The sequence below is a fragment of the Podarcis bocagei genome, assembly GCF_964188305.1.
Source record: "Podarcis bocagei genome assembly, chromosome: 6".
NCBI classification, from domain to species: Eukaryota; Metazoa; Chordata; class Lepidosauria; order Squamata; family Lacertidae; genus Podarcis; species Podarcis bocagei.
The window spans coordinates 34,117,155-34,130,112 of NC_138130.1; the positions used below are offsets into that span (position 1 = coordinate 34,117,155).

The following is a 12,958-nucleotide window of genomic DNA, read 5'->3' on the forward strand; positions in this document are numbered from 1 at the left end:
TATTTTTATCATATCCAAGAGGCACTACTGCTTTAGTCCCAGTGTTAGTTTTATATATTCATCATTAATGCTGTTCACTTCTTCCATGCATTCTTATCCTTCAGCATACAAACTTATGGCTCTACTGACTGAAAACAGATGTTTTCAAGTCTCCAAGTGGTGCACAATAAAAGTTCAATAGGGATAAAATTAAACATAAAAAACCTACCAATTAAGAAACATTCTTCAAATCAACACACTTTGACATCATCTGTTTAAGAGTAGCGTCCTTTTAGAGTGAGCACAGTATTTATAAATCAAGAAAAACATACCCGAAACACCCTGATTTGGAGTCTTTATTCTGTGTTTTTCAACTTTACTTCCAGCCAAGTTCACCAGCTGAGCCCAGACAGACAGCATTGGTTCAGTGAATGGCAAATTATTGACATTAAAAGGAATGACCGGGAGCTATAGACAAACAGACATTTTAAATATATATTTTAGTATAAATTCCTTGTAAGTTGTGTTCATTTTTTTGCTTCCAACCTGAGAGAATTCCCTCCCTTCTCCGAATGCTTGTAAAAGGCAGAAGCGCTCCTAGACCAATGCAGAAGGGGCTGTCAAAATTTCCTTTCCCAGGGTGAAACAACAGTGAGGTAAAGCAAACAGAAAAGTTCTACCCAAAAGATGTGGAACTGAAGGTGACTTGTACAAGAGCTGCTGAAATATTGGTAACATATTACCTTATCTGAGCAGTGGCGCATGGCACTTGAAAGAAAAAAATCAGCTTTTTTGGGATCCTCAAATTGCTGCTCGTCAGCCAGGAGAATATCAGAATATTTCCCAAAACGAACAAACCAACAGTCCACGTATAATGCATCGCACTCAGCTTACATCTTAAGCAAGGCATCACTTTAATACACTTACTGGTTTTAGCTGACTGAGGGGACAGACTCTACAGGTTCTCATGTCATAAAACTGCACTGTGATTTTTCCTTTCGGGGTGATTCGTGTCACTGTGCCTTCTCCAAATTCATCATGGATGACTTGGCCACCTAGCCGCAAGCGGCTATCTATTCCGCCAATGACGGCCAGGACAGCCATCAAGCCTCCCACTTCTGGATTCTCGGCGTCAGGAAAGAAGTCTTCCAAAACAGCCTAGGGAAAAAAAGAGAACAGGCACAATGAAACGGAAGCAAGGACTTCCCCTTGGAAAATATTCGCAGTTCAAGAAAAACAACATGCAATAATATTTGATACTGCAGCCAATTTTACATTTAAGAAGGCAATCACTTCACAAAAAATATATCACAGCTTTTAAATAGTTTGACAGAATCCATTAACGATTACTAGATTTTAAACAAAAATGAGTTGATTTTAAGATGCGGGAACTACCCCTTCTGACTGTTTTCCTGCAAAGATGTGGGTGATGGAGGTTAGCTGAGAGTTGATGTACTTGTTTATGAGTCCATTCCACTGGCTCAGTGAATGCAATGTCCTCAGCAGTGCCACTATCTCCTCTGCCAAAGTACTGCTGTGAGTGGCCGTGAGAGAGGCCTGAGGCCTTGCCTTCCTCCTCCTCAGAGTAGACTCTGCCAAAAAAAAAAAAAAGGATAAATTGGAAAAGAGGAAAACTCATAGACAGACATCAATATGGTTAAAAACATAAGAATACAACACTGAAGGCATAATATTCTCCTACCTCTGAGCAGTGGGATATCTGAAGAACAAGTGGTAAGCAGGCAGCCAAGGAAACCAAACAATTTTTCCACTAGGAATTTCATATCCCTTGACCTTTCGCTTTTATCCCAGGAAGGAAGGACTGCTTGTAGTAAGTGCACTGCAAGGATCTAAAAGATGAAAGGAGAAAATATACCTATTTTAATGAAGTCTCTCAAGCTACTAGGAAAAAAACACTTAATTCTGCAAGTAGGAAGACACTCTTATGCCTCCTTGCACAAAATAACCACCAATGCTCCTCTTTCTAAAAAACATGGAGACATTTACTCATGTGTTACAATTCAAAATGATTTTTAATAAAGACTTTAGGTATGTAAGCTGTACTGTTATGTATATAAACTGTAAATAACTGCCTAATGTCAACCGGGGGGGGGGGGAAATCCCCTGCTAGGGACCCAACTAACCACATTTCCACTTCCTCTTTCGCATCTAGGCAAAATGCAGCAACAAAACCGTTCTGCGTCTTCTTCCTGCTTCATCGCTTTCAAGAGAAAGGTGCCTGATCTTGAATCGAGCCACAAATAAGAAATGTGGCTTTCAAACTCTGTTATGACTCAGCTGTGGCGGATTAAAAACCCCACTGGATACCTCCAGCAGTGAAAGGCATTACCTGTCGTTGTAGAGATGCAGCAGTAAACGATTCATGTCCCTCGACGATTTTCATTAGAAGAGTTATCCATTGCGACGTACTCAGAGTGCTGCACATCTGAGGCATGAGGGCTATACTTCGGATGAATCCCAGTGAACACCAGCTCCTGTGCTGTTCTTTATAAACCAATGTATTTGGTACAGAAGCTGGAATTTATTTTTAAAAAAGAAACACTCTTAAGTGCTCTTAGTTGCCTAAAAGTACTACATTTGTGCATTTAGACCTGAATTATTTGCCTCAAAGCAAACCGGCTTTTTAGAATAAACAGTTTTCATGTTGCAGAATAGAACAATAGCTCGTTTTATTTATCAGCGTCAGAAAGCATGTGCAGTATCATGTACTTTTGCCTGTTTTAGTTGAACACAACAGGATAACTATGAAAACCTAAGGAAAACAACAAAACACAGGAGAAAGCAAAGCACCTAAAATCGCTCTGCAACAAAGGCCTGTTTGCTCTGTTAAAAAATGGTGAAGCTCTTTTAAATATACTTTTTTTAAATGCACTGCTGCAGATATGGAATGAGGCAAATCATTCTAACTTGAGGAGCCACTGATATGAGGATGAAGGACTCGGCACACAAAACAAGACTTTGATCTGGTGCAGGTATCTACCTGATTTGTCTACGGTCCCGCTCTCGACTAGCATGCGCAGCAGCCCACACAAAGTTCTTGTTGCTTCGTTCTGCATGACTTCAGCATGGACTCCAGCCGAGAGGCAGAGAGTCTGCAGCAGATTCACTGTGCTTGTCAGCATCATGGAAGTAGGGTGGAGATTTCTTTCAACTTGTTCTCCTTCTGAAACAAGAGTCAAAATAAATGACAGAAGACAATGAAATTGATGCGCTCCGTTGCAAGCTCCTTATTTTCACAAGCAAATTAATTCAGGTCTCCTAACATTGGGTGACTAGTGATGTGTGGAAGTGAGAGCTGGACCATAAAGAAGGCTGATCACCGAAGAATTGATGCTTTTGAATTATGGTGCTGGAGGAGACTCTTGAGAGTCCCATGGACTGCAAGAAGATCAAACCTCTCCATTCTGAAGGAAATCAGCTCTGAGTGCTCACTGGAAGGACAGATCCTGAAGCTGAGGCTCCAATACTCTGGACACCTCATGAGAAGAGAAGACTCCCTGGAAAAGACCCTGATGTTGGGAAAGATGGAGGGCACAAGGAGAAGGGGACGACAGAGGACGAGATGGCTGAACAGTGTTCTCAAAGCTGCCAGCATGAGTTTGACCAAACTGCAGGAGGCAGTGGAAGATAGGAGTGCCTGGAGTGCTCTGGTCCATGGGGTCATGAAGAGTTGGACACAACTAAACGACTAAACAACAACAACGCTGGGTGACAGCAAGCACTGTGCAAGGTGATTTCAGCTCAGGGATTCCCTTTTCTCTCCCTCCCTCCCAGTACGGCCCTACCCTACGGCTCCCAAATCTGTTCTAGAGGGTCGCCCCCCCCAACCCTCCTGTGTGCATATTTGGAAGGCACACACAACAGTCTGAAGAGGGAGGAGAGAATCCATTCCACTAATTGTGCCTGTTCCACTGGTGGACAGACACCCCTGGATATTGACTTTCACTTTAAACCTACGAGTATTTTAAAAAATGCCAGAATTTCCTTAACCTTGGACAAACCGGTAAAAAAAAGAGAGAAATTGGAAATATCCAATTTAATGTTGCTTTTCCAGGCAAATTAATCTTCCACAGCTTCAGAATGGCACGATGAGGAAAAATCATAACTGGACTAATATTACAGTATTGAGTGGAGGTTTACATTGCGGGGATGACATGCATACATAGAAATGCATACACCCGAACCGCTACCACACAGCCATCCTTACCTTCCAAGCAAGGCGGAGAGCTTTTAAGAGCTTACTGAGTTCTGGAATGTTCTCTCGCAAGATGTTGCAGTGCTGTCCACATTTCTACAAGTTCTCACGAGAGCTTTCCAGAGCTTGGTAAGCCAGCCTAAGTGGTTAAAAGCTCTTTGAGCACCAGGAACACCCAGTGCAAAAGAAGCTTTTTGAGCTCTCCGCCTTGTGTGCAATTAATCTGCAAGATTTCAACAGAGCTAGGTTGAAATTGCATGGGTTAATTGAATGCAAGAGGTGGTGCTACTGTATACCAACATGCCACTCAAATACCAGCACTGGAAGTGAAATTCACCCAAAATAAATTAAACCCCACATTCTGTTCCCAGCAGCTGGAGCAATGTTAGAAAGTTCAGAAAGTTAAAAGGAGTCTAATAATAATAATAATAATGTTATTATTTAAACCCTACCCATCTGGCTGGGTTGCCCCTTCCACTCTTATAATGTCAATATCCAGAATAGCTGGGCTTTTAACCTCTCTACATCCCTTATGTCTAATGATTGGAAGAGGAGAATGCATATTCTAGGAATACCTATAACTACGGAACCAGCAAGTGTCTGGCTTCTCTAAATTAGGTATCTTTCTTGAAAAACGAGGTGAGAGTAGAACAAGGCCTATTTGTTCAAACCACTTACTGCTTGGTAGCTACATTACCACTTGTTCAGCAGAAAAACCCTTTACCAGAATCATCCTCTGTGTCCGAGTCTTCTGTTGTAGGCTGAGAAGCAGGTGGGGGCTCAGCCAGCTTGAGATCGTATTTTCCCTCTTTCCCCATCCTGTAAGAATTGGTGCTGCCAGTGTCCCACTGAACTCGAATCCAGCCGTCTTCACCCAATTCTCCAATCACGCGCCCCAAGCCTGGAGGAGGGCCATCCTGAAGGGAAAAGCAGCAGTAATACAGAAAAGTTTAAAAACATATGGCCAATACCGTATTTTTCGCTCTATAGGACGCACCGGACCATAGGACGCACCGGAACATAGGAGGGGGAGAACGGGGGGGGGGATTTCTTGTTCTCCCCCTCAAAAACAAGGTGCGTTCAAGAGCAGGTCGGGGAACAGTGCAAAGGCTGCGCGCAGCCTTGCCGTTGCCCCCCGAGCTTGTGGGGCTGGCGGTGGGGGGAAGCGCTGCTTTCCCCCACCGCCAACCTCAAAGATCCCTGAAGCCTTTGGAGCGCAGCTGCAGGGACAGCCTTTTAAGCCTCCGCAGGGCGGCGAGGTGCCTTACCCCGCCGCCCTATGGAGGCTTTGTGCAGCCATCCCGAAGCTAGAACAGCGAGACGGAGGGCTGTGCAGCACCCCGTCTCACTGTTTTGGCTTCAGGGACAGCCTTTCAAGCCTCCGCAGGGCGGCGGGGAACTCCCGCCGGGCTCCGCAGGCTTGCGGATAGCTGCCCTAAGCCCGGGGTGCACAGTGACGCGCTCACCGGACTTCGGGCTGCAGGCAGCTGTCCACAGGCTTGCGGCTTCTCCAGGCTTCAGCAAAAGCCTGCATTCGCTCCATAGGACGCACACACTTTCCCCCTTCATTTTTAGAGGGGGGAAAGTGCGTCCTATAGAGCGAAAAATACGGTAATTAAGATCATGGAGTGAACTGAAATCCAGAAAATATGGCAGACATAGGCAAGCAGTACCTGATCTCCCCACTTCCAGTCCACCCCCCTCATCACTCTGGTGCCAATCTTCATCATGGCTGCCAACTCTGGCCCTGATACAGGAAGTTGAACTGGAGTGGTTTCCTTCCGGGACTCTTCTAGGACTGTAGCAGAAACACCACGGGACGAAGCAAGCATATCTTCCTCGACGTTGTCCGAACTAGGCCCTAATTTAATGAGAGGTATCTTGAGATCTTGCAGCCGTTAAGAGATAACTAATATCAAAAGTAGTAGCTCATTCCAGCTTTCCAAAGCAGTCTCCACAAGAATGTAATACTTTTGTTCAGTGTGCAAAGCCGAAGAGGCATAGTTCAGCGGTAGGAAATATTCTATTTTTAATTATTTTTTTAAAGGTTTTGTTTATACTTTTCAAGTTTATACATTTCGCTAGTTTTACAATCAATTTAAAATTTCTAAGTTTGACTTCCTTTCCCCCCTCCTCCTTTCTGCAGTTCCTTAAATTTACTTTTTAATATCTTCTGCATATCCAAATTCATTTAATTTTCTCATTTAATGATCTACTTCAAATATATACTTTTATGAAACTGCAAGTTATTACAATAATCCTGCTAATGTTTTCATCTGTTTGCAATTTGTCTGTAAATATTCTATAAACCATTTCCATATTCTTTTACAAAAAGTTTGTTATCTTGCTTTCTTATTCTGATAAGTTTTGCCATTTCCATAAGTTTTTGTATCCATTCTTTCTTTACTGGGACTTCTGGTTCTTTCCATCTTTGGGCAAGTAGCATTCTTGCTGCTGTAGTAGCATACATGAATAGGTTTCTATACAATTTACATAGTTCTGTCCCTATAATTCCCAAAAAAAAAGCTTCTGGGTTTTTTTTACAAAAGGTATTTTGAACATCCTTTTCAATCATTTCCCAGTAAGCTTTAACCTTACTACAAGACCACCTCCGGTAGGAAATATTCTAAGGGTTCTAAAGCAGACCAAACATTCTATTCCCAACAGTGAATTGACAGGTAAGATGGGTCTTTCCCAAGTAGCAAACGTACCTATCAATCGCAACGTGGTTTGCGTCAGTGCCAACATGCCAGAATTGAGAAGAAGGTTCATGGTGTTTGCGCCATGCTGTAGGGTTAGCATGTTAAGCATGACCAATAAGAAACGTGCTTGTGGAATAGTCCCAAGGCTTGGTCCTGCAGGGTTCTCATTGGTAATGGTTTGCAGAGGAACAGGTTGGATTCCTAGCAGAGAAATAGGATATATTTTAACAGACACAAGCAAGGCAATGGCTGCTTATCGGCTCAAGTAAATGACCTTGAGATGACTGTTAGTTTGCTTCTGGAACTGGTTTACTAGTTAAGTTGCCTCTGTTTTCAGACGTTCTCAGCAGGCTCTCCAAGGAAAGAACAGATTCACCTGACAGCACTTCATCTAAGTAAGGTTTGCAAATACAAAACCACATTTCACTGGATGTATGGCCACTCACAAGATTTGTTTGATAGCCAAATCTTCAAAGGAGGAATGAGATTATGAGCCAAAGCTACAAGTACTACCCAGAATGTGCACCTCAGAAGAGAGGGCTCACTTCCTTCCCTCTTCCTCCAAAGAAATTAAACTCCCCAGAAGCAACATGGAAGAGCGTAAGTACAACCGTAAAACATCCCTGAATATGCCATGTCCCACAGCCAGCTTTGGATAGGTGGTTAGGGAGAGAAAGGAGCATCAAATACACAGGCATGATTTGGTGGCTGCAAGATGTGCAAAAAATACTTTTGAAACTTGGTGGAAATTCAGCAACTTGCACCCAACTAACAGACACAAAATAAAAGTAAACAAATTGGAATTTTTATTTTTTATTTTAAATTACAGAAGAGTATCGGTAATACTAACCTAGTTCTTTGAACCTGTTGTTAGCATCAAGCAAGATGTTCCGAACATTCTGAATAGCCCATGAGTACAACTTCCCAAAAGTAACTTCCAGGAGCATACGATTGAAGGGCGGAATCAGATCCACATCCTTTAAGCAGTCCGTTAAGGGGTCCCTATGTGGATAACAAGCAAGCCATGATTTCCAGTGTTTTCAGAATGGTAACCTACCTTAACACCTATTTTGCATCACAAGCAGATACTGCTGCAAAGTGCGACAACAGTGTTGGGGGCCACACGCAAGCCAGAAAAAGCTGCCCACCTGCTGTTTAAACCCTCTCAGAACCCCACCTTCTGTACCTTTGCAAGACTTTCCCAGTACACATTTGCATTAGCTCAAGGAGTAGGGTAGGATCTGGACAGGGGGCTGAACCCAGATCTGGATTCTGAACCCTGGGGCTGAACCCAGATCTGCACTCTGCATGCAGCTGCCCCCACCTGACCATCACCTAATGTCATATGACATCTGGCAATTCAAATTTAAACCCACAACTGAAAAGGAAGAAGTGGGGGTGCAGACTCTTACTTTGGAATTTGGTGCTGCGGCTTTACCTGTCCTGCGCCTGACATTATATGATGTCAAAGTGATGGGCAAGTGGCTATAGTTTGAGCCAAAATACAATGCAGGCCAAATGGGGGACGCCTGGCAGGCTGGAGGCTTCCCACCACTGCTACTCTAAGAAACATGGTGCTCCTATGACACATAAATGCAACACCAGGACCATGAACATCATCACCTAGTGCTCCACTGCGCCATACTGGAGCTTTCGTTCACCGTCAAAGTTCCCCTGTGAAACCCCTATGTTTCACCAAAACAGCACAACAAAGAGCCAGATTAGGTATGAAGAAGCAAAAGTGTGAGATGCAAGGGAGAATGAAAATTACCCAATGTTGGTTCCTTCCGGAATAAGTCTTTGCCATCCACAGAACATAGCGTATTGTGCAGAAGGCAACAGGAAACTCTTGGTTGCCAGCTTTAGGATTGTATCAATGCCCTCTAAACGAACCTCGGCTCTTTCCAGCTACAAAACAAGAGAGAAAGGAGGTAAAGATTTATCTATGTAAGAGCTTTACGCAGCAAGGCCCCGCCATATGAAGCGAGCCATGTCTTACCTGCTTTAGTAAGCACTTCCGCATTTTTTCAACATCAATGGGCTCTTCTTTTAAAGCAAATTCAACTATGGTATTGAGAAGAGCAGACTGGGGATATAAGCCCTGGACGTTCTGTTTCAGCCATTTGTATTTGTGAACACCCGTAACTGTGTTGATCAGCGGCTGCCATTTATCCTAGAAAAAACAAAATGCACATTTACACTTGAATTAATAACCTAAGAAAACAGTCTGAAAATAGTGCTTGCCCCACAGTGACACGTTAATATAGAAAAATTCAGAGCACTCAGTTCTACGACCAAGAAAGGTTTTACAAATGTGACCTATTAAGTACACCGCATTTATTCATGTGCGACACTTTTTAACTTAAAAAGGTAGAATTCAACAGGTAGAAGGAATTACCTTTAGCTACAAAGGAAGGCCAATGCTGACATTTAAAATCTACATTTATGACACAAAGGAAGTTCATCCAAGACTTGGAGCCAGTTCACTTAAACACCCAACTAGAGATCCTCTCTGTGTGACTGTGAGGAAGGCCTTGCACACTTACGTATCATGTATATACAAAGTAAGGTTCAAGCAAGGATATCCAAATGCACAACTTTCCTCTACAGAGCGTGCCTGCGAAATCACTGGGCATCAGTACAGCACGTATACCACAAAGATGCATACATATTGTGTTATCTACTGTTTTGTGAACGACCACTGTTAATAATGTAATTCATTTCTCTCTTTGCACAGCTGCTTTTGCAGCAACAGACTAATGTGCTTGTTTACGCAGCGACAAACTAACATGACTACCACTCTGATAAACATACCACCTGACACTCAGCTGCCACGTTCACATATTCTGAATGGTCGTTAGCTACTGTGCGGCTGGCTCATATTTAGTACCTGATACTCTGCATACCTTGGGCGATTTGGCTGACAAGGGCCTTTTATCAGCTGTCACAGGGCTGTGAGGTATGACACAGGGCTCTTCCAAATCACTTTCCTCATTCCCAATTTTGGACTCTTCCACATCAGACGGCTCAGATTTTTTAGGGACTAGCAGCAAGACATAAAGCAAACATACTATATTTATCTATTTATATTTATAGTGCGCCCCCTTCACCCTTGGGCCCCAGGGTGGGTTACATACAGTTTCAAAATACAGTTAAAATGTTACTTTAATACAGTGGAACTTTGGTTCTCGAACTTAATCCATTCCTGAAGTCCGTTTGACTCCCAAAACCATTTGAAAACCAAGGCGCGTCTTCTGATTGGCTGAAGGAGCTTCCTGCACTCAAGCAGAAGCCACTTCGGATGTTTGGCTTCCGAAAAACGTTCACAAACCGGAACACCAATTTGTTTCACAACTAAGCTGTTCCAGAACCAAGGTGCCACTGTCATCAAATTTGTGTCACTTTTATCCCCTTCCAAAAACATGAGCAAAACTGTTTTTTAAAAAATTAGCAAGAAAAATGGGAGCTTCCATAGAAAACACTGCTTTACGAAAATGTAAAGAATTCAGAATGACAAACAACTGCAAGTAGACACCCCTTCTTTTCCCCTCTCCCTGAACTGTGCCCCCTCCAATTCCTAATTACACTATGTCTTTTGCAATTAGATAGAGCCCACATAGTACTAAGTGAGATCTAGCAAGATATATATTTATGGAATCTTTTTTTAATGGGATGCAAGTCTTGCTTGAGAATGAAGCAAGCATCTGTTGTATTCTACCTCACAAGCAAACTGACAAAATGCACAATAGTCTCTTGCCCTTCAACAAGAAATTGTATTTCAAAACATTTACCTCTCTTTTTTCTTCGCTCTCTAATTATCTTCTGAACTACCCTTCTCCATCGGGGCAAAGAACTTAGACTTTTAAGCTTCGACATAATGGAGAGGTCATTACACACTGCCGGACGCAATTCATTGAAGAGGAACCTCAAACGCTCAATAACAGGGGCACAAACCTCTTTGTAAGATCTTCCTTGTTCCTGGTGAGTCTTAAAACGACAATGCAAACAGATCCCTCTGTTAGTAAGGTAACAGTAACTCCTAATGTCTCAAGAAAGGGTACCAATGATTCCTTGGTTTGATGCTTACCTTGATCAGCGAGCATTTTGCTTGGTAGACAACACGACACACATCTGCTACAGATTTTGGAAGTACACGATGTTTAACTTGGTCAACTCCTAGCATAGCAGGATGAACAAGCGAGAGTGCTATATGACCTTTAAGAGGGGGAACAAGAGAGAAGATCTCATTGGAGAGAAAAAAATCAAAATAATACAGTAAGAATTTTAGAACAATTGTGTGTCAAATGTAGATACCTAAATCCTCATGCTTTAGAAGGCAACATAGCAACAGACGTCCTACTTCCTCCACTGGGTGCTCTGGAGGGAACGTAATTGGTGTTGTCAAGTGGCACTGTTTGCAATACCTCTCCACTTGACATAAGAAGTCCTGCACAAAAATGAACACGCTTAGTCAAAATATCACTGCAGTCTCCATGCGTTGCGCAGACGTTACTTTTTATAACAATAATAATAAATTAACAAATGTTTGCAAGCTGGTTCTGACTGATAATCATTTCAAACTCTGTCCCTATGAGCTACTAAGAGTCCCTGATAGTGCTATAATGCTGTGTGTACGCTGCACAAGAAAAACCTGAGCAAAGAGTTGCGGCATTCTGAAGATTTACTGTGGGATATATATATATATATATAGAGAGAGAGAGAGAGAGAGAGAGAGAGAGAGAGTGTATAGATATAGAGACATAGATACAGTGGTACCCCGCAAGACGAATGCCTCGCAAGACGGAAAACCCGCAAGACGAAAGGGTTTTCTGTTTTGGAGGCGCTTCGCAAGACGAATTTCCCTATGGGCTTGCATCGCAAGACGAAAGCCCATAGGGAAATGCTGGCGGTCGGGAGCAAAGACTTTCGCCCACAGCCGGCATTCAGAAGAGGACCTCTTCTGAAGGCCGGCGGGGGGCAAAAGTCTTTGCTCCCCCCCGCCTGCCTTCCCCCCGCCTGCCCCGGCGATCTTAAAATGCTGGCGGGCGGGAGCGAAGCGTTCGCTGCCGACCCCCAGCATTTTAAAATCTCCCCGTGTCCCGGGGAGATCTTAAAATGCTGGGGGTCGGGAGCGAAGCGCTGCCGACCCCCGGCATTTTAAAATCTCCCCGTGTCCCGGGGAGATCTTAAAATGCTGGGGGTCGGGAGCGAAGCGCTGCCGACCCCCAGCATTTTAAAATCTCCCCCTGTCCCGGGGAGATTTTAAAATGCTGGGGGTCGGGAGCGTTCGCTGCCGACCCCCAGCATTTTAAAACGCTGTTCCGAAGCGGGGGGCGGGAACATCTGCCCCAGCCGCCCCACTTCGGAACGCTGTTCCGAAGGGGGGAGGGGGGGCGGGAACAGCTGCCCCATCCGCCCCACTTCGGAACGCTGTTCCGAAGGGGGGAGGGGGGGCGGGAACAACTGCCCCATCCGCCCCACTTCGGAACGCTGTTCCGAAGGGGGGAGGGGGGCGGGAACAGCTGCCCCATCCGCCCCACTTCGGAACGCTGTTCCGAAGGGGGGAGGGGGGGCGGGAACAGCTGCCCCGTCCGCCCCACTTCGGAACGCTGTTCCGAAGGGGGGAGGGGGGGCGGGAACAGCTGCCCCGTCCGCCCCACTTCGGAACGCTGTTCCGAAGGGGGGAGGGGGGCGGGAACAGCTGCCCCGTCCGCCCCACTTCGGAACGCTGTTCCGAAGGGGGGAGGGGGGCGGGAACAGCTGCCCCGTCCGCCCCACTTCGGAACGCTGTTCCGAAGGGGGGAGGGGGGGCGGGAACAGCTGCCCCGTCCGCCCCACTTCGGAACGCTGTTCCGAAGTGGGAAGGGGGGGCGGGAACAGCTGCCCCGTCCGCCCCACTTCGGAACGCTGTTCCGAAGGGGGGAGGGGGGGCGGGAACAGCTGCCCCGTCCGCCCCACTTCGGAACGCTGTTCCGAAGGGGGGAGGGGGGCGGGAACAGCTGCCCCATCCGCCCCACTTCGGAACGCTGTTCCGAAGTGGGGAGGGGGGACGGGAACAGCT

General features: G+C 45.1%; 1 protein-coding gene across 6 annotated transcripts in view; it reads right to left on the reverse strand.

The window, feature by feature from the left end:
- HERC2 (HECT and RLD domain containing E3 ubiquitin protein ligase 2) overlaps positions 1 to 12,958 on the reverse strand; it is a 99,387-nt gene that overhangs the window by 50,921 nt on the left and 35,508 nt on the right. For 5 of the 6 annotated variants that reach the window (XM_081197532.1, XM_081197533.1, XM_081197534.1 and 2 more), the window contains exons 28-43: positions 11,212 to 11,344; positions 10,985 to 11,112; positions 10,689 to 10,884; positions 9,804 to 9,940; positions 8,897 to 9,070; positions 8,669 to 8,805; positions 7,748 to 7,899; positions 6,907 to 7,098; positions 5,869 to 6,056; positions 4,920 to 5,112; positions 2,981 to 3,163; positions 2,330 to 2,514; positions 1,682 to 1,829; positions 1,375 to 1,571; positions 907 to 1,137; positions 312 to 447 (exon numbers count right to left, since the gene is read on the reverse strand). In XM_081197532.1, the coding sequence (XP_081053658.1) occupies positions 312 to 447; positions 907 to 1,137; positions 1,375 to 1,571; positions 1,682 to 1,829; positions 2,330 to 2,514; positions 2,981 to 3,163; positions 4,920 to 5,112; positions 5,869 to 6,056; positions 6,907 to 7,098; positions 7,748 to 7,899; positions 8,669 to 8,805; positions 8,897 to 9,070; positions 9,804 to 9,940; positions 10,689 to 10,884; positions 10,985 to 11,112; positions 11,212 to 11,344 (2,710 nt within the window). The remainder of the gene's footprint in view (positions 1 to 311; positions 448 to 906; positions 1,138 to 1,374; positions 1,572 to 1,681; positions 1,830 to 2,329; positions 2,515 to 2,980; positions 3,164 to 4,919; positions 5,113 to 5,868; positions 6,057 to 6,906; positions 7,099 to 7,747; positions 7,900 to 8,668; positions 8,806 to 8,896; positions 9,071 to 9,803; positions 9,941 to 10,688; positions 10,885 to 10,984; positions 11,113 to 11,211; positions 11,345 to 12,958) is intronic. The other variant, XM_081197531.1, reaches the window with a different exon arrangement.